The sequence below is a fragment of the Rutidosis leptorrhynchoides genome, chromosome 10 (genome assembly GCF_046630445.1).
Source record: "Rutidosis leptorrhynchoides isolate AG116_Rl617_1_P2 chromosome 10, CSIRO_AGI_Rlap_v1, whole genome shotgun sequence".
In the NCBI taxonomy this organism is placed as follows: Eukaryota; Viridiplantae; Streptophyta; class Magnoliopsida; order Asterales; family Asteraceae; genus Rutidosis; species Rutidosis leptorrhynchoides.
The window spans coordinates 318,605,421-318,626,889 of NC_092342.1; the positions used below are offsets into that span (position 1 = coordinate 318,605,421).

The 21,469-nt window shown below is 35.2% G+C and overlaps 2 protein-coding genes across 2 annotated transcripts; one reads left to right on the top strand and one right to left on the bottom strand.

Annotated features, from left to right (window-relative positions):
- The first annotated feature begins 301 nt into the window (after nucleotides 1-301).
- LOC139872853 (auxin-responsive protein IAA8-like) lies at nucleotides 302-3,197 on the top strand. The gene is made up of 5 exons (XM_071860783.1): nucleotides 302-716; nucleotides 2,001-2,233; nucleotides 2,382-2,523; nucleotides 2,709-2,770; nucleotides 2,856-3,197. Exons 1-5 carry the CDS (start codon nucleotides 406-408, stop codon nucleotides 2,900-2,902), a joined length of 795 nt encoding a protein of 264 aa, XP_071716884.1. The 5' UTR covers nucleotides 302-405; the 3' UTR covers nucleotides 2,903-3,197.
- Nucleotides 3,092-13,768, bottom strand: LOC139871268 (uncharacterized). Its single transcript, XM_071858999.1, has 13 exons — nucleotides 13,313-13,768; nucleotides 13,126-13,211; nucleotides 12,770-12,928; nucleotides 12,324-12,660; nucleotides 12,059-12,177; nucleotides 11,906-11,978; nucleotides 11,610-11,833; nucleotides 5,526-5,582; nucleotides 5,304-5,442; nucleotides 4,851-4,973; nucleotides 4,328-4,498; nucleotides 4,134-4,193; nucleotides 3,092-3,510 (listed from the first exon to the last, which is right to left on the bottom strand). The coding sequence occupies exons 1-13, from the start codon at nucleotides 13,766-13,768 to the stop codon at nucleotides 3,349-3,351; spliced, it is 2,166 nt and encodes a 721-aa protein (XP_071715100.1). The 3' UTR covers nucleotides 3,092-3,348.
- Nucleotides 13,769-21,469: the final 7,701 nt, after the last annotated feature.

Here is a 21,469-nt window from a genome sequence, read left to right on the forward strand (position 1 = left end):
CTAAATTCTCAGGACCGGCCCTGACTAGATTGTTCGTAAATAAATGGAGACCCGAATACATGTGGAGAAATTGATTTCCGCTAGTTAGTAACTAAATTGGAACCCAACGAGTTCGAGTCTAAATTATCAAAACCCGGCCTAAACTCAGCCCAAACCAGGCCAATGTACTCCCTGCACACAAAGTTAAAACAATGATTAACCACAGGACCAAAGTAAAGATAAATAAATAATTAAATAATAAATATAAATAAATTGCAATAAAAAGACACCAAAATGATTCATTTTTTTGGCAGCAAACACACACTCATTCTCCTTCACAATTTTCAGTTACTCTGAACCCATTACCAAAATTTCAAGCTTTCTTCAATTATTCACACCCAGTTTTCAAAATTCAATCTTTGAATAATGTCTACACCTCTTGAACATGATTACATAGGCATAACTAAAATGGCAAAATCATCTGAATCTTTGAATATTGCATCTGAAAGTGACAACAATAATGTTGTTAGCCTTAAAGCTACTGAATTGAGACTTGGGTTACCTGGTTTATGTCATGATTTGGAAGAAAACAGATGCAGAATTAGTCCTTTGAAGAACTTTGTTTCAGGTGCTAAAAGAGGGTTTTCTGATGTTAATTTTGATGGTTTAGGGAGTAAAATTACAGAGCAAGTAATTACCGCTAATGATGTTGAAGAAAAGAAAAATACTTCTGTTAAGTAAGTTTTTCCTGTACCCTTTTTAGTAATTCTCAATTAATATTTTTTTTTTTTTTTATTCGAAAATATTGCTAATTCGTATGTTTGTTTAACTGTTCATAGAGAGTGATAGGAGGTTGTTTGGGTTAAATTTTTAGAATTATCTTATGGCTGTTGGATTTGTTCATAAAAAGTGATTGGAGTTTGTTTGGGTTTAGATTGATTAGTTTGTATTAAAAGTTGATAAATTGATAAGTCTTAATATAATATAATATAATATAATATAATAACATAATAATAAGAAGAAAGATAACTAGCTGGAGTATAATAAAATTTGATGTAGGAGTCATTGTTTGAAACTTTTGACTCTGACAAATGTTTATTGTTTGAATGTTTTGACTGCTGACAAATATTAACTATTTTAGGAAGATGCATTCATAATAATAATTTTATACAGATAAGATAAAAGGGTATTAGAGGTGTTTACATAATATTATCCTTTACTTTTACTTGTAGCTAGTATCAATGTGATTGCTCAAATTTGATTTATTTAAGACCATTTTTAACCCTCACTTTGACGTCAAAGACAGATGTGGTGATGTGGCATGGTCAAGAAGTGAAGTTTTTTTAATGGGGAGTGTTAAATTTGTGATGTGTGATGTGGTAAAATATTATTGGAAGTTCGGTATAAAATATATAAATTAATAATATATAAAAATTAATGGAGAAATCTGATTGGTCCACAAAAAATTCTGACGCCTACCTTTGTTTCCGTTTGATTGATGACTGACTCCCCGAAAGCGTCATGAGTGTGACGCCCCGTTACGAGCGTCAGGGGCGTGCCAAGTGAGATGCCACCTAAATATTTAGGGGACTGAGAGAGGTGGGGTGCTGCCCCATTAATTATGGTCTAAGACCCAACTATAATTAGACCACTCATGACACCCAATGCTAAGCTATTTAACTGATACATTAACGCCACATCAACACTTAAGCGCCACATCAACACTACTGAACGACGACTGACTCAAAAACGAACCCTACCTATCAATACACACACAAAATGTATTTACCCCGTCTGCCGTCTTGTGCATGAAGTGAGGTTTAAGACGGAGCTTCATGAAGCTACCATGCATATGGTAGCTTCTTCAGGAAGTTGCAAAAATGAGTGAAGGTGGACCCCATAGGCACACTTCTTATAACGTAAAATAACAGTCGTACTACTCAAAGTTTTGAGTAATGCGACTCAAACCAATTCGCGTGACACTCTTAATTGCTCTAAGATGACACTGTCTGTCTTAACAGGGCTCAAGTAGTAGGATGGCCACCAATTCGATCTTTTCGGAAGAACACAATGGCCACTAATACGTCAAAAAACAGAGATGTAGCCGAAGGGGATTCGGGATGTGTAGGGTGCCTTTACGTGAAGGTTAGCATGGATGGTGCTCCGTATCTAAGGAAGGTTGATCTCAAGACTTGCAAAAACTATACCGAGCTTTCGAAGGCCCTCGAGAAATTGTTCAACCATGTTACCCTTGGTATGCTTTACTCTCTTTAATGTCTTGTTCCTTTTGTAATTGGTCAACATAAGCCTATGTTTCGTTGAACATGTCCATACCCCATATATTTGTAATGTAATATTTTGTTATTAGATCATGTTGATGCTTAACTTTTGTTGTGAATCAGGTCAATGTGCGTCTAACGGACTACGAGGGAAACAAGGGCTCACTGAAAGCAACTTAAAGGAACTTTTACATCGTGATGAATGTGTATTGACGTATGAAGACAAGGATGGTGATTGGATGCTTGTTGGTGATGTTCCATGGGAGTAAGTTCTATTATGTCATCACATTATTCTTTTGAATGGTAGCAATTATATTTGTAGGTTCAAAATTTGTTTTGTTACTCAAAAATCTCCATATGGTCTTTTTCATACCATCTCCATTTATAAGAACATGAAATGCCACACGCGATGTAAGATTGTGCTAAAATATGGTTTTCTTCGTTTTGCAGAATGTTTGTAGACTCATGCAAGCGATTGAGAATCATGAAAGGCTCCGAAGCAATCGGGATAGGTATGCTAATTACTCGATTTAGTTGACCCTTTTTCTAATGAAGAAATTTAATATTGACGAATTGAATTCGTTCTGATTATGGCAGCTCCAATAGCAGCGGAAAGATACAAGAACAAAACAAGACGAATCTGATGGACACGCGAAAACAATCTTCCTTATTTACTTTTTCTTAGTTTAATTTTCAAGAATAGTTAAAATAGGTGAATGATTCATGTGGGCAAAAGTCCTAACCGGAAAGCAAACGTCTTTAAGATGTTTGTCTCCTGTTGTGTGATTAAATGTATTGCCTGCATTTAAAATGTGAATGGTAGGTATGTTCAACCTTTTTTTATATATTTCTCACCTGAATGTAAATATGAAACATGCTAAAATCAGACATAAGGCCCCTTGCAAGTTACAAACATGCAATATTATGCCTACTATGAGACATCTAAACTAAATCTGAATAAATTAACAAAAACCGTTGACATGAACTTTATGTCAACGGTAATTATTATACATCAGCATCTACTTATATACAAGCTAAGTAACTTGTGCAAAAACGAACACGGACAGGAGTATCTTGTTGTACCTGGTGATTACGATGGCGTAGTTACTGTATAACTTTTATCTTCATTATTATTTTTACTTTCTTTAGTTTGACATGAATCTTCAACGACCCACGATTCGATTTCCATCTTCTTTGTTCGCTCTAATTGTTTAACCAAGTTGAGTCGTTGAGATGAAAATGGAGAAGGTATCTGCCAGGACACGTGGGAATAAATAGATCATAAGAAACAAAAACAAATGGCTTGCTGATGCCTAATAGTTTTCAAGATCTCGCAAAGTAGTATATGCAACATGCAAGGGTTAAAAACCACCTTCTAAATGCTTAAGCTCAACATATTAATCATTTAAGAAATTCAAATAAAAACTTGGAAAAAGATGGGTTAGCAGGTCAACCTAACCCGTAATCTCTTTTGTAAAAGTTGGCCGAGTGGGCCAACGCGCGTGGGTTTGGAGACTAGTCTGTCCCGAGTCGCCCAAAAACGGCTTAAAAGTCGATCAACGGTAAAAAGTCGGGTCAAAGTCGGTCAAAGTTAAGTAAAAAATTTTGTACTTTTTAAAATTAAATTGTGTCATGTATCTATGTTTAAAATATTTATGTGTAATATATATGTTTAATTTATTTATTTATTACAAAAAGTCAACGTTGCTCAACGCACAACTTGCCCCGTCTCATCCCCAACTTGACGGACTCGTCCCTCCAAAGTCCCAACCGTCTCGTCCCCAACTCGCGAATTTTACAACTGTGCCCGTAATGACCCATTAAGCAAGCCATTACATAGTACGAGAGTGAAAATACGGTATTAGTGAGATGTACCATTGACGGGATGTACTTGTTGATTGCTGCTAGCATCGCTGCATGGCCTACAGCTGAAACCTGCTCACCGATTGCAAACATTTGCAAATATTTAGTAATATACATGGAATCATTAGTGAAACCTAACAAAAAACTGTTTTTGGTTTAGGGAAAGAATTAACAGTTTGATCAATTGTTTGTAATTTGATGCTTACAGGAATCAACATCAGGATTGTAATTGGAATCAGAGTGGCAATATCATTGAGCGTTCGCTTAAGCTTCCTTCTTTCTCTACTTGTAATGTTGTTGCCACGGAATTGTTTCACAAGCAACCCAAAAGCATCCCTAATATCTATAAAGAGTAGTCGAGTGCCCATCGATATGTTCTGCATAACGGTTCGTGTCAATTCAGCTTAACAAATAATTAGTGGTGGCAATATTAACCCATTTACTTGTGAATGGGTAGATCTCGGATTCATCGTCTCAAATGGGTCAACGCCAGAAAACAGTCAAATAGGTCAACTGAGTCTTGTGAACATATTTGACACTTCAAATATTTATTATAACACGCAGAATTTAGGGTTTAGAATACAGAAGTGTTCCATGTCGATCTGACCCACTTCAATATGTAAAAATGACCTAATTTAGACGTTTATCCAACTTACTAGTTTTCCACCTCGAAATTTATCTATTAATGATTAACGACGCACACACAAAACTAAGTTCTTAAAAGCTTACATTACTAACAGTGACCAACTTCATGGTGGAGTCCCTCACAAAGCGTTCAACAAATGGCTTTGTTTCAGTTCCACCGCGCCTCTCTTTGTGTCTTGCAGGGTCACCTCCTGCCAAACTAGAACCCTGAAGAACATAGTAAAAACCATATTAATAAATTACTGATTTAACCCTAAAATATTCCAATATAGCCTAGTAGTTAGGGTCAAAATTTCCTCACATGAGGTGTCAGGTTCAAACCTCACTAGCAACATATCTTAGGGTGGCCAGGGAAAAACGTCAAAAACGGTCACGGGATAACTCGGGATAACCCGATTAGGCCGCGTATATTTAAGTAATAGATATTCCCCTTCCCCGCAGGTAGCCTGAATACGGAAAACCTTATCCATTTACTGATTTAATCCTAAAGTAGACATAAAAAGATGCAAAATCATGGAACTTGTAAGATCTTTATACCTTTCTAAATGTAGATCCGTCTTGACTAGTTCTCCTTTTCATCAAGTCAACTGGCTTTTGTTGAGCTTCCAATAATACCGATGAGTTTGTCATCCCTCTATTACTTTGAACAGAGGGTTCTGAAAATTTCATTAATTCGCTGCAGTGGGAAAGCGAAAGACGTTTAAATGTGTTCATCATTGAGATATAGTTTAAAAAAGAGTTGCAGATAGACTTGCTTACCCTGATTTATCGTAAGCAGCCCAATACTCCTCGAGACAATAAGATAATAAGGTCTGGCTAAAAATATGAAAACAAATACAAGTTAGTAGATACAAAGTTAAGGGGTGTTTGTGTTGGACCAATCTTGACATAAAGTAATAGTTAGAGGTTTATTTTGTGAAATTATATCTCAAATGGATTTGAGGAGGTGGAACGTGTGAACGGATAACAAGTGGGCTAGCCGTCATAGTTTTCAATTTTGCTTCTTCCTTGATTATTCTAATAGATTCTAGACTTGACTATTCTAATACATTCTAGACTTTATTATCCTAGATTATTCTAGACTAGACTTGATTAACTTAATGGACAAGGTTAATCAACTATAACTAGGGATGTAATAGGAAGATTGTAATAAGAGTTTTTCTATAATTGGAGAAGGATTTTCAATAAGTTCTTGTTCTTAAATTTTACTATTCTGTCTTCATAATCTGGTACCAAATTTCTTCAAATGGTATCAGAGCTAGGCTATAGCCCCGATGTGGTGGACAGCGCAGTGGGCGCACCCCTGAGCGCACGCAGCGACGTGGCGCGACCCTGGCACGATGAGTTGATCCTGGAAGCCTTGTATCGAAATCTCCCTGCCCTCCCACCAGGTTGAGAGTTCCGAGTTGGCGGCGGTAAAGGTTGGATCCGGAATATCGTTGGAGGGGAGGCCCAGATGGACTTGGGTTTGAGGGGAGGTTTGTTATGGTGCAAACCAAAGTCCCACATCGGCCATGGGACAAAATAAATGTATGTATATAAGTTTAAGGGAAAGTCATTCTATCACCAATTGGTTTTAGAAAAGGATGGACTCTTGGGCTTATATTGCAGGACATTGTGTTTGGGCTATGCGATCCTTTCAATTGGTATTAGAGCTAAGTTACAAAAGGGATCGTGTTGTTGATCAAAAGGACTAGATCAATCACCAGATTCTAAGACAGAAAAATACGAGCGTCGATCGAAGACCAGATTCATGGGGGATATTATCAATACCTCGGATGCAATCAAGGATACTAGCCATCCTACGTTCCAGTGCCCTATCCTAACTGCGACCAATTATCCCATCTGGTCGCTTAGGATCAAAGCGATTTTTAAGGCACATGGAATCTGGGAATCAATTGAACCTGGAACTGATGTCGATCAGAAAAAGGATAATGCTGCAATCGCTTATCTGTATCAATCTTTACCTGAAGACTTGATTCTTCAAGTTGCAGGTTGCACCCATGCAAAGGAAATCTGTGATGCAATCAAGACCCGTCACTTTGGAGTTGAACGAGTAATGGAGGCTAGACTTCAAACTCTTAAAGCTGAATTTGAAACAACACGGATGAAAGATAACGAAAAAATTGATGATTTTGCTGCAAAACTTTCTGAAATTGCCTCAAAATCAGCTGCACTTGGAACCGTCATTGAGGAAACCACGTTGGTGAGAAAAATATTAAACTGCCATACCAGAAAAATTCTTAAATATGGCAGCCACTATCGAACAACTGATTGATCTCAAAACGGTGAAATTTCAGGAAGTTGTGGGTAGGCTAAAAGCTTACGAAGAACGAACCAGTCTAAAGACTACAAATAACAGCCATGACCAACTTCTGTTGTCCTATGAAGGATGGGACTCAAGAAAGAAACGAGAAAACAGCTTTGGTCGAGGTCGAGGGAATGGCCAAGACACCCGGGGTAGGGGCCGAGGTCGTGGACAGTTTGGTGGTCGAGGAAGGGGTTCAGGCCGCGGACAAAACTTTTTTGCTGGTAGACAAACAACTACAACTGAAAACTTAACTAAAGATCGATCCAAGCTGCAGTGTTTTCGATGTGATGCATTTGGACACTTCTCATCGGATTGTCCAACACGAAAGAAAAGAGAACAAGCAAATTTGACTCAAGCTAGATCAACTGAACTACCAGTGGCTAATGATGACAGACCTGCACTATTGATATCCGTAGCCAATCAAAGAAGCGGGAAGGAAGTAATTCATCTAAGTGAAAAGAAGGTTTTTCCAGCAAAGTATGAGTCACATGATGGTGGAGAAAACATGTGTTACTTAGATACTGGAGCAACAAACCACATGACAGGAAACAAAGGACTATTTTCAAAACTTGATACGGATATTGGTGGTACAGTGAGATTTGGGGATAACTCGTGTGTAGATATAGAAGGAAGAGGATCTATTCTTTTAACATGTAAGAATGGTGAACAACGTTTGTTGACCGACATACTTTATATCCCATACTTAAAAACTAACATATTTAGTCTTGGGCAAGCTGAAGAAGGGGGTTGTGTAATCTTGATCAAACATGGTTTCTTGTATATGTTTGAGGTAGATGGATCGCTGCTAATGAAGGTTCAAAGGTCCCCTAATCGGTTGTATAAAATTAATCTCGAGGTTGGGACACCAATCTGTTTACATGCCAAGATTGATGATCCAGCATGGTTGTGGCATGCCCGTCTCGGTCATGTGAACTTTGATACAATAAAGCGGCTAGGGACCAACAATCTAGTTGATGGAGTGCCGGTTATTGATCACCCTACACAGATGTGCGAAGCATGTTTAGCAGGGAAACATTCACGACAAAGTTTTCCTGTTCAGACAACTTTTAGAGCCCAAAATCCACTAGAGCAGGTTTATGCAGATCTGTGCGGACCCATATCCCCTGCCAGTCAAGCTGGAAACAGGTACGTTCTGCTGATTGTTGATGATCACAGCAGGTTTATGTGGTCTTTCATGTTAAAAACCAAAGGAGAGGCGTTTGAGCAATTCAAGAAATTCAAGGCGATTGCTGAAAATCAATATGGAAGGAAAATAAAGGTCCTTAGAACTGATCGGGGAGGAGAATTTACATCCAACGAGTTCAATCAGTATTTTGTGATTATGCTGGAATCACAAGACAGTTGACTGCACCTTACACGCCACAGCAGAATGGTATCGTTGAAAGACGAAATCGAACAGTGATGAGCACAACAAGGAGTATTCTTAAAGCAATGGATATGCCACAAAGTTTTTGGGCTGAAGCAGTACGTCACTCGGTTTATGTTCTAAACAGGTTGCCCACAAAGATTCTGAAAAATCAAACACCATATGAGGCTTTAAAAGGAAGAAGACCAAATCTTGATCATTTACGTGTGTTTGGATGTGTTGGATATGTGAAAGTACCTTCAGATCAAGTAAAAAAACTTGATGACAGAAGTATTCCAATAGTTTATTTAGGAACTGAACCAGGAACTAAGGCACATCGTATGTATGATCCCGAGAAGATGAAAATAGTAATCAGTCGAGATGTGGAATTTGATGAAGCACGCAAATGGGATTAGCATTCCGGAGTAGAATACAATCAAGAACCTAATCACAAAGGAGAATTCGTGATACATATAAACCCCGGTGAAGTTGTCTCGGCTGATCAAAATTCCGAAAATGGGCCTACTGAACCAGGCAGCCCAAGTAGCTCATATAGCCCACAAAGCAGCAACTCCTCAAGTCAAGGAAGATCGACCAATGAGGAAAGCATAACCCATTCTGATGTTAGCAGTCCTGAAACAACAGTAAAACAACGAGGACCTATACTGTCTCGTCTCCCGACAGATACAGTCAATGAGTCAGATCCATCTATGGCAGAAGAGGAGACATATGATGATACACCACCTCGAGGTTGGAAAAATCAAAGTGATATATATGATTTTCTTCTTACCGAAGGAGAACCAACAAATTTCAAGGAAGCTACAAGACATCAAGAATGGAAGCAAGCTATGGAAGGTGAAATAGCTTCTATTGAAAGGAATAATACTTGGGAGTTAATGGATCTACCCTCGGGACACCGACCTATTGGACTATAATGGGTATACAAAATTAAAAGGGATGCAAAAGGAAATGTCACACGACATAAAGCACGGCTAGTTGCCAAAGGCTACATCCAAACACATGGTGTAGACTTTGACGAGGTATTCGCACCCGTAGCTAGACTTGAGACTGTTAGACTTATTCTAGCTTTGGCAGCCCAAAGAGGGTGGGATGTTCATCACCTAGATGTTAAAACAGCATTTCTACACGGTGACCTCAAGGAAGAAGTCTTCGTATCTCAACCGGAAGGTTTTGTGATAAAAGGGAAGGAACAAAAGGTGTACAGACTGTCAAAGGCTCTCTATGGCTTGAAGCAAGCCCCACGTGCTTGGAATACAAAATTAGATGGAGTTCTAAAGGAATGTGGATTTCAAAGGTGTAAGCTTGAACAAGCTGTATACACAAAAAGAACACAAGAAGGATCACTTTTGGTAGAAATTTATGTTGATGATTTGATTGTAACAGGTAATAACCCGGAGAAAATTAAACAATTCAAAAGGCAAATGGAAGATAAATTTGAGATGAGTGATCTGGGCTTACTTTCTTATTATCTCGGACTCGAAGTAATACAAGGCATAGATGGAATAAAAATTCATCAATCAAGATATGCTAAAAGAATCCTAGAGGAAGCAGGAATGTGGGAGTGCAATTCAACCAAATATCCAATGGGACCAGGTCTGAAGTTGATGAAAGATGATGGCAGCAAATGTGTTGATGCAACTGAATACCGAAAAACAATTGGATGCCTTCGGTATTTAACTCATACACGGCCAGATCTTGCATACTCGGTGGGATATGCAAGTAGGTATATGCAAACTCCTAAAATTACTCATCTTCAAGTTGTTAAGCAAATTCTCAGGTACTTGAAAGGTACAGTAGACCTGGGTATTCACTATCGAAGGAATGGTAGCAATAACCTACTTGGATTTAGCGACAGCAGCTTCTCGGTGGACCCAGATGATGGAAAGAGTACTACTGGATTAGTGTTCTACTTTGATGATGGACCTATTGCTTGGAATTCACAAAAACAACAAACAGTGGCCTTATCATCCTGCGAAGCAGAATTTATGACTGCTACTGCAGCAGCTTGCCAAGCAATATGGTTAAGGGGACTCTTAGCTGAAATAACGGGAAGAAATGATCAAAGTTGATAATAAGTCAGCAATATCATTGATGAAAAATCCAGTATTTCATGGAAGAAGTAAGCATATCGACACACGGTATCATTTCATACGAGAGTGTGTTGAAAACGAGAAGATTAAAGTTGAATACATCAGTGGAGATCAACAACGGGCTGATATTCTTACAAAAGCATTGCCGAAGTTAAAGTTTGCTGAAATGAGAGAGATTCTTGGGGTTCAAAGGATTGAAGACTCAAAGAAATAAATGATGACTCAAGGTCAAGCTTGGGGGGTGATTGTTGGACCAATCTTGACATAAAGTAACAGTTAGAGGTTTATTTTGTGAAATTATATCTCAAATGGATTTGAGGAGGTGGAACGTGTGAACGGATAACAAGTGGGCTAGCCGTCATAGTTTTCAATTTTGCTTCTTCCTTGATTATTCTAATAGATTCTAGACTTGACTATTCTAATACATTCTAGACTTTATTATCCTAGATTATTCTAGACTAGACTTGATTAACTTAATGGACAAGGTTAATCAACTATAAATAGGGATGTAATAGGAAGATTGTAATAAGAGTTTTTCTATAATTGGAGAAGGATTTCCAATAAGTTCTTGTTCTTAAATTTTACTATTCTGTCTTCATAATCTGGTACCAAATTTCTTCAGTTTGAACGTGTTTTTTTACATTTATTGTGTAATTTTTATCAGATAATTACCTTTTAGAAGTGAGATCTAGTAAGCAGTGTTTATATGATGCTTATTGTTTGTAATAACCAGATAATGAGTTGCATTAGTATTTCACGCGTTCCAATTTTTAATAAATGACGCATAAAATGACCAATTCTTATTATCTTATAGAAAAAAGAAAAAATGTTGAGTGAGATTGGAGTAATAGTCTAAAATAGGGAAAACGAATAATTAATTAGGTAAATTAGGTTCATTTTGTAAAAAAAAAAAAAAAAAAAAGGTTTGTTGCAGTTTGTGAAAAACTAAATCAGAAAGTCAGAAGCAAAAAATGTTTATGTAAAACATTTTCAAAATGGAAGCTTGAACCTACATTTTTAATATATAGTAACACTAACAGGTAATCTTGTACTACCTTCGAAGCAAAAACGAAAGCAAATTTGAATCCATGGGTTGTTGAGAAGAATTGCTATAATGAGCATATCCGGAAAAAACATCATAGCATACGGTAAGAACAGTATAAAGAATTATCTCCTTTTCCGCCTGGGTAGCCTGCTGCCTTGATCTTCTTCCATCATGATGAAACTTGGACCTAAGTGGTGCGTAGAAATCGAGCCATCCAATTTCATCTACAACCACCTGAAATCACAATACACATAACCAACATCGTATAACACTGTAGTAGTATGAGAAACAAATTATCCAACAAACTTCAATGAATAGCTGATACTCAGGTAAGGAATTAAATTCGGGACGAATATACAAGCTACCACACTCCAAGTAGCTGCAAATTGTTAAAGTTCGAAGTTTTCAAAATATGTTCAGTTTTTAAAAAGTAAATGTCTAAAAAACTGAACAATCTACCTGAGAAAGTCCTTTATTTGCTCATCAAGATCCTTTATGTGCATTTCTGATAAAAATAATCTTGTCTCTCTTCCCAGATAAGCAAAAATCCCAAGAGTAGCTAAAATAGTCTCTTCAATCTGTAAAAGTACTATTTATACTTGAAGATGGTATGTTTTTTATGAACAATTAAAAGTAATTTTGATACGATAACTATTTGTTTTGGGGCTCGGTCATATGCAATTATCTAGGATACTTCCAAAGATAAGAGTTTAATGCAACTGACCTTGTCACTGATTGCCAGTTTGTGTGTTATTACGCTTTCTCTATGAAATGCTACCAGAAGTTTTTTCTGGACCAATCCAATCCAAAATTCCACATCTTCAATATTCTTATTTGGTAAAACCTTTTTACCAAAATGCAACAAAAAATCACCTTCAAAGCCCGCCTCGAGTGCCAAATGATGTAACTTATTTACTGTCACAAGACTGCATGATAAGTCCATAAGCTCCACCAAGACATCATCAATAGACTCTGTGAACAAAGAGTAAGCAATACGGCCTGATCCCACCTTTTTAACTGCAGTACAACAGCTTATAGCCAGAATGACTCCTGCAATACCACTGAATGATTTTGTTTTACATGTCTCCTATCTTAGTACATAACTAAAAATCATAATTTGTAAGGGTAAATGAATATTAGACGATTCAAATTCAGATTTTACTTGCATACCTTCCAGCATATTCCACTGACCACTTCTTGAATAGTGGGATAAATGATCCTGCAATACGTGGAAGCTCAACGGTTCTTAACCACTGCACCAATTCGGGATGCTTGGCATTCAACTGATTCTCAATAAACTCTCCCAACAACAATGTCTTAGCAGACAAACTGAGTAAAAGCATAAATATGATGTTAAGCCACAATATCACATGGTAGTTTGCAATATTAAAATGTGGAAAAGAAATAAGAAAAATATGCAATTTGTCCATAATAAGAAAGGGCAAACAATTGTAACACTGAAAGGGAAAGAATGTTTAAGGCCTCATCTTAACCAAAAAGGCAAAAACTTCCAAAATTGTACTTACATTTCACTTACAGGACTGCTGCAACGCTTTTGAGAAAGAAACAACTCTACTTCAATCACAGATTTCAATAAAGCATATACTGCTACCTGTAATATAATAATGCAAACTGATTAGTTTACGATATTGACTATGGTTATTTGAATATTAGAAAACAAGTATGCTGTAAATGAAACTCTTTTCAGACCACCTGATATGCCATGCGTTTATGCCATGCGTGCACGTCTACTCCATTCCACGCATTTGCAAGCTCGGGCCCACTCTTAGAAAATTCAAGAGTTCGAATTGCATGAGAAAAGCTTCTGGCAGATTCATGCAATACACATACAAGACAATTAACACGGTTAAGTTCCAATTCATCTGTGTGTGTTACTTCCACTGAAGAGTTATCCTTTGTAATGACTCTATCTCTGCCTGAAGAAGCAACAGATGATAATGATCTTGACGAAGACCGACTTAGTGTTATCGTTTGAGATGAAACACAATGTCCAAAATGGAACCCTTGCAAAATGTTATTCGTCGAATATACATCATTCTCTAGCCCTTTTACACAGTAAGATGAATAAGCCGTGAATTTTGCACTTTCATCTGATCCAGCAGATTCCCTGTGACACAATACTATAGCGAATGATCCTCTACTATCCATACTTATATTAAGGATTTGTTTTAGGGTTAAAGCTATAAATACGCTATATACTTTCACTTTTGTTTCAATGTAGTCTGCGAGTGTAGGTCACATACTTTCAAAAAGTGTTCTAATGTAGGTTATTGGTGACCGGTTACCCGTTGAACCGGTAAAATCAAATTTTTAGCATATTTTTTTTAATTTGATATGGCGGCAAATAGGTTATATACTTTCATTTATGTTCCGATGTAGGCTATATACAATAATGATTTGTTCCAATGTATCACTAACTACATTCTCCAAAAAGATGCCACGTCAACTCGTTTTTCTTTTATCCGTTTAATAAGTTCAGTGCGTTCATATTAGCACACTTTTTGAAAGTATAAAGCATACACTGGCATTTTATTGTGTATATAGCCTACACTGGAACAAAAGTGAAAGTATATAGCGTATTTATAGCTTTAATCCTTTGTTTTAAAACATATACTCCGTAACTAATAACTAATTTTCATTCATATCGCTCCAGAAAGCTAATAGCTATATTCAGTCATTTCATATTAAACTGATCGATCAAAATTAGTATCTCATTTAAACATACGAATCAATCATGTAATTAAAGACATTATCCAGTTTGTTATCCAAATTTAGCTCAATCTTCAAATGTACATATAATTGCTCAGATTAAAACATACAGCCGTAATACAATTAATTAAACAGTATTCGGACTCAACTCAATTACTGAATGTAGCAATCAGATAAGTTACAGAAATCAGTAAATGAACCCTAGAACGTATAAATCGGTCGAATACGATGTTAATTAGAGTGAAATTAAGGAAATGAAGTACGGAATTGAAAAATATAGTGAGGAAGAAAGAGATCTTACAGGTAATGAGGTGAGAAATTGTTTGATTGAAATACAAATCGAGAAACCATTGAAGAAAGAGGAAAAATTGAAGGGTTTGGTGGTAAGGTGGTGGTTGGTTTGGTTTGGTAGTATGGTGGGAATCCATAGAGGCAACACGCAGTGAAAGGTGGGCTGATTGTAATTTTGATTATTTTAATATTTATTTATTGATTTATTATTATTTATATTATTTAATAATTAAAATTATATTTTATATATTTGTATTATATTTATCAGTGTTGTAAAAGTCGGCCGAAGGCCGATGCGTTGGCCGATGCGTCGTTTTTTTGGGTTCTCCGTCCCGTTTTTCTGAAAACGACTCGAAAGACGGTCAAAGCTAAAAGTTCGGTCAAATACGGTCAAAGTTGGTGAAAAACGGTCAAAATCATTCAAATTTTTGTCAAGATGTGATATGTTTTAAAATTAGGGTACGTTTTCATTTTTTGGACCGCTCTTTTCTCTGTGTCCTTACTGATTATGTACTCGGTAACATTAATTAAGTTTGAAGTTTGATTGTATTTAATTTCAAGTTCTTATTTAAGAAATTTATGGTACATAATCAACTATTTTATACATATATAAATAAATATTTAAGAAATTATCAATAAAGTCAACGTTGGTCAACGACCGTTGCGTCCCCGACTCGGGCGACGTGTCCTTTTTAGGTCTCGACCGATGCGTCCCCGACTCGCAACTTTTACGACCTTGATATTTATGCTTACACTTATACTTATACTAGCATTTAAGAGCTCGTGCGTTCATAGACGGATCCAATGCATTAAGAGGGGGGGCGCTCGCCCCCGGTGAATTTCGAAATTTTAATGCAAATTTTTTCGGTTTTTCGATTTTGCCCCCGTTGGGAAAAATTTTTTGCCCCAAACCCTTCGTATTTGCCCCAAAACCTCCATATTTTGCCCAAAAACCTTCAAATTTTGCTAACAAAAACTCTATATTTTGCCCCAAAACCTCCATATTTTGCACACACAAAAAATCCTTACGTTTTAAAAAAAATTCGCCCCCAGTGAAATTTTTTCCTGGATCCGCCACTGCGTGCGTTGCACGGCGACTCTTAATCAAACAAACTGGAATCGTACATGTTATATTAATTGACAGTATGATAAAAAGAGTATGAAAACTATTCTTGAGGTGAAATAAACATAATAGTTTAAAGAGTCCGTGCGGGCAAAATTCGGTTGGTTCTTTAAGTACTTTAGGTCGGAGTATGCTAGTAGTGAATAGCAAAATAACATATGCTTAATCAGCCCCCATTCATAGTTGTTTTTACTATTGTGATAAAAATGAGCATATTACTAAATGACAAGTGCAAAAGAATAATACAAATAGACAACATAAGAAACGAATGAATAATTAAAATACAAATATGCAACCAATATCATAATAAGTTAAACATCAGCAAGTTGAAAGGAGACTTTGATGAACTATCTTCTAATCAAAAATAACACTTCTCATTTGAAGCATATATAAGAGTAACATCACCACCTTCACACATATGGGAAAACATATTAGAACATATAAATTAAAACATAGAAAATAGTTGTGTGCATACGGATGAGAATTATTACGAAATAACCTGGAATGACTCTTCTTCTGGTACTGCATTTGCACGGTGCCAACGATGATTATTCTTGAAATTTCACTCAAAACGAACCCAAACCCGCAATATACATTTATAAATCTAAACGTTGAAGAAATGAAAAAAATTACAATCCCACGAATACTTGATATATCCTAAACACAAAACAAACGATACTCAATAATGTCAATGAACTTTGTAAACCCTTCATAGTTTACATCGTATACTGCACATATTATCCTAAAACGCAAGTTTTTTTTCTTTTTAATGTAGTCTCACCTTTTCATCACTTGAATCGAACAACAATGCATGATATGTCATCTTTACTTTCTCGATTCATGTAATAACCCGCCTTTTTCCGTTAATTTATTTTAACGCCGTCTTTTTTAAAAAAAAAAAATTTATCTTTCGTTATCTAAATTCGTATCTCCCGTTAATTAGCGTTTTCAATATTTCCGATATTTAATTATAACATATTCCGTTAGATTGCGTATTTAAAATAATTCGTTCGGTTAATTCACGCACCCCTTTTTTAAACTCGAGGGACTAAAGTTGCCAAGGGGCCAAACTAGTTGACTAGGTCAACTAGTCAAACCCCACCACCATCACTCATTCATCACCTCCCATTTTCTTCTTCTTTCTACTACTTCCACTTTTTGCTCTCAAACTCCCAATTCACTAAATCATCATCTAAATCCGACCTAGGAGGCTAACATCAAAACAAATTGTACTTTTAAAATCCTCTCTTCATCCTCTACATTTTGGTACCAATTTCATAGCTTGGGGTAAGCTTTTCAAAACCTCTAATTTTCATAAACTAGACCTTTAAACTTAAAAGTGTGTTAGTTAGTGTTTATGGCTCGAGTCTAACATGAATATGTGATTTATTTGCTAGATCTTGTTATTTTGCATAAACTAGCATGAACTTGAAAAAGGGTTTGTTTAATCTTGAGTTTTGAGTGATTTAATATTGTTAAATGTTAAAGCTCATGTATTAAAAGTGTTACTAGCATCATTAGCTTCGTTTTGGTATGTAGGTTGACTTGGAAAAACTTCATTAACATAAACGTTAAATTCATGATTCCTAGTTAGGGTTTGATAGCATTTAAAATGAACTTTTGATGCCTTGAATGCTATGAGACGTTGTTGGTAAGTGTTTAGTTGTATTGTATGCGTAATTACCTACGAAACGGCATATTATATGTGTGTAGTAAGTTCCCGAATCATGAAATGTGACGACCCGGGAATTTTCGACCAAATTTAAACTTGATCTTTATATGTTTCCGACACGATAAGCAAAGTCTATAATGTTGAGTCTCGAAAACTTTGAAACTATGTTCATGTATTCAATTACCTTCGACCAGTTTCGAGGATTCACGAACCATTAATCGTAAATAGATATGTGTGTATATATATATAATGGTAATTGAAAATATAATTTGAAATATTATATGTTATTGCTATTAAAATTTAATTATGTAAAATAAAATAAAAATAAGATATTATAATAATTATTATTTAAAATATATCTTCATATATAAATAAAGTATATTAAAAATAAATATTAAATGATTGTAATACTCATTTAATGTCCCGATTGATATTAGGTAAGTTAAAATCAAACTTATATGATTTTAAAATAAACGGTGATTCAAAAATGAGTTCTATAAATTTTAGGCTTACTAAAAATATATTTAGGAACTAATTATTGTATTTTAAAACTTTTTATATTTTACTTGGGATTGAGAGTGAATAATTAATGTAATTTTTATTTAAAAGTTAATGCTCGAATTTTATATCATAATGACCAAAATAAATAAATATAGTTAAATTAAAAATATGGAATTTTTCCGAAGACTTTTATCCGCCACTGATTAACAACGGACTACCATATATATCCCTAAATAAAATAGATGTCGACTGAAAACATCCAAAGTTTAGGCTGCTTACTATTTTCTACAGTTTAAATGCACTAAGTTATATTATTATTATTATTATTATTATATATATATATATATATATATATATATATATATATATATATATACATAATAATAATATATATATATATATATATATATATATATATATATATATATATATATATATATATATATATATATATATGATACATGCATTAAAACATATCTTTCATTTTCTGTTCTTTGTATTCGTTTACCACTCAACAAACAACCACTGTTTCTTGTTTGAAAAGAGACACCACTACCAACTAATTAGTTTCTATTTTAATCACACTAAAAACCATGGTTGCTGCCATTTTATTTTTCTGATAAAGTATTCATCGAACCATAACAAACAATCACTACTACAAAAATTAGATTAGAAACCCCAAAAAGAAACCTGTTTTTTGATGATAATGAAAAAATCGGTTTCTAAAGTAAATAGAGACCGGTTTTAAAATGACGGAAAAATGGAACCGGTTTTCTCACAAAAACCGGTCTCTATACCAACCTTTCTAAACCCCTTTTTTAACAAAACCAGTTCTTATGTATGGGAACTTGTTTTATAAACAAAACCGGTTTCATTTAATTTGTGCGGGAGTTTGAAAAATTGAATAATTCACTCGATTTCTTGCATCTCTTATTCTACTGCTTGTTCTTTTATTCACCAAACATCAAAACCCTAACTTTAGCCTCCACTAAAATCCAACCTAGCCTTCAACTTCGATCAGTGCTCGATAAATTCAACCATCACCGCTATCTCCGCCGGCCTTCACCATTAATATCCCAGCCAAAACCTCTCCATTTTTTACGGTAATTATGTTTTTGTCTTTGTTAAAATTAGTTATGGAATTTAGACTAGTAATTGGTTTCGTTAAAGATCTATATGCTGCTACTATATATTGCCTCGTTAAATAATTTGAACATTTGAGATGCATCTCAGCAAAAAATTATACTCCGTATGACCCATTTGAGCTGATTCGATTGGATCTGTTACAACAAGTTGATTCTCTTGTTTTTTTTCCGAAAGGCTAACAACAAGTTGATTCTGTCTCACAATTATGTTTTGTACATCCGTGGTTGTATCCAATTTAGCTTTGGACTCCCTTGGAAACTGTAGAGATTTCAATGTCCAGCTAGAATTGCAACAGGTACTTGATTCTTACATAGATGATATTTTATATTTGTTGTTCTTGAGGTAGCAGATGGATACCACCAGGACATCATCTCAATTCAGAATTATGCTCAAGACCTTCAAAGGGATAAGTTTTATATTACATTTGTGGTTTTACAGATGTGTTTCCTAAACCCCAAAGGGGTGGTTGAGTGGTTGGGTGCTTCAGAATCTCCAAAAAGGACCCATGTTCAATCCCCACCAACCTCACTTTGGGGCCTTGCCTTTCAAAAAAAAAAAAAAAAGAAAAAAAAAAGATGTGTTTCCTAGCTAATTCTTTTTTGTATTTCAGGAATTTTGGCAATGAGGTTCCAACTTGTGTGATATTGGAATGACTTAACTTTGGTGGTGAATGATGGTGGGAATAAAGGACGCTTCATCTGCTATTGCATTATAGCTCTTTCACGTGGTTCTTGAGTAGTGATAATTCATTATAATCAAAATATTAGATTAATAGGTATCTGAATAGTTGTATTGTAACTACTTTATATAGATTAATTAAATTGTTGGTAATATAAGTTTTTATTATAATTGCAGTTTAGTATTATTTTTTAGTATGGTTTTATTTTTATCGCTAGTACCTTGTTGGTTTGGTTTAGAAGATACAACATCTAGTTCTTGTTATATAGCTGCAGTAAAACAAATTATCACTATCAAAGTATTCATTGCAGCGATGTTGAGGTGCGTTATATGTTTGTAGTGACATCTCAGGATAAATGTTGTGTAATGTATCTCAGGTGCTGAGTTGGTCACAGTCTATCTCCTAAGTGCAAGAAGATCATGAAGGTATTTACATGCAAGTTGATTGCTTCAGTAACATATCTTTTGTTTCCTCATATGTGTTTTATATATTTGGTCACTACTATTTATAGGTCTTGCCATATATGTTCTTTTGGGAATTGTTCCACTTGCTATGTTGTTGTGTGTTTAAGAGTTATAGAGAATGTCGTTTCCCGTGTGTTTAGGATGAAAGAAGAATTTATTTGTTCATGTTGGCCATGAGACTCCTATCATTATTTATGCTTATTAGCCCATACCGATACCCATGATCTTATTGTATGTGCTTATATGCACTCACGTTTCTTTAAATGGTCGTTTTTAGACAATTAAGAGTTATATTTGTTGTTGCTTCTTGTATCGAGATGTTTCTTACCTAAGAGTTATATTTGAATTTGATATGCTCCTTTACAATTTAAACATTTATGAGTTATATTTGTTGTTGCTCATTGTTTGCAACTGTTTGTTACATAAGAGTTATACTTGCATTTGATATGCTCAGTTACAATTTAAATGTGGATGCATATAGGTGTTGGACAGCTGCTTTAGTTGTCTTTCTACTGTTGAACTTTAAGTGCCAGTTTATACAGTTAGTAAGATAACAATGTGCGAGTGGTTTACTTTTATATTTCTTTTCCATCTAACACTACTACAAAAAGATCGTATATTGCTTATATGCTGCTACAATATATTGCCTCAATTAAATAGTTTGAACACATGTGAGATGCATCTTGGTAAAAAATCGTATGTACCATACTGGTACTTGATTTTTTTATAGAAGACATCTTATATCTATCGTTCTTATGGTAGTAGATACCGGGACGTCATATCAATTCAGACTTATGTTCAAGACCTTCAAAGGTATAAAATTCATATTACATTTGCAGTTTTACGCATGTGTTTCCTAGCTAATTCTTTTTGTATTCCAGCAATTTTGGCAACGAATCCAACTTGTGTGATATTGAAACGACTCTTAACTTTGGTGGTGCATGATGGTGGGAACAAAGGACGCTTTATCTGCTAGTGCATTATAGCTCTTTCAAGAGGTTCTTGAGTAGTAATACTTTATAATCAAATATTAGTTTGCAATAGGTATTTGAAAGTTGTAGTTGTGTACTTGTTAGTGCTTTATACAGATTCATTAAATACAACTTAGTGTATTGATTTGATTGAAATAATTTTGTACGTCGAGAAATTGGTGGTAATATAAGTTTATTATAATTGCAGTTTGGTATTTAGTATGGTTTTATTTCAGTCGTTTGTATCTTGTTGTTTGGTTTAGATCATTAGATGATACAATATCTACTTCTGG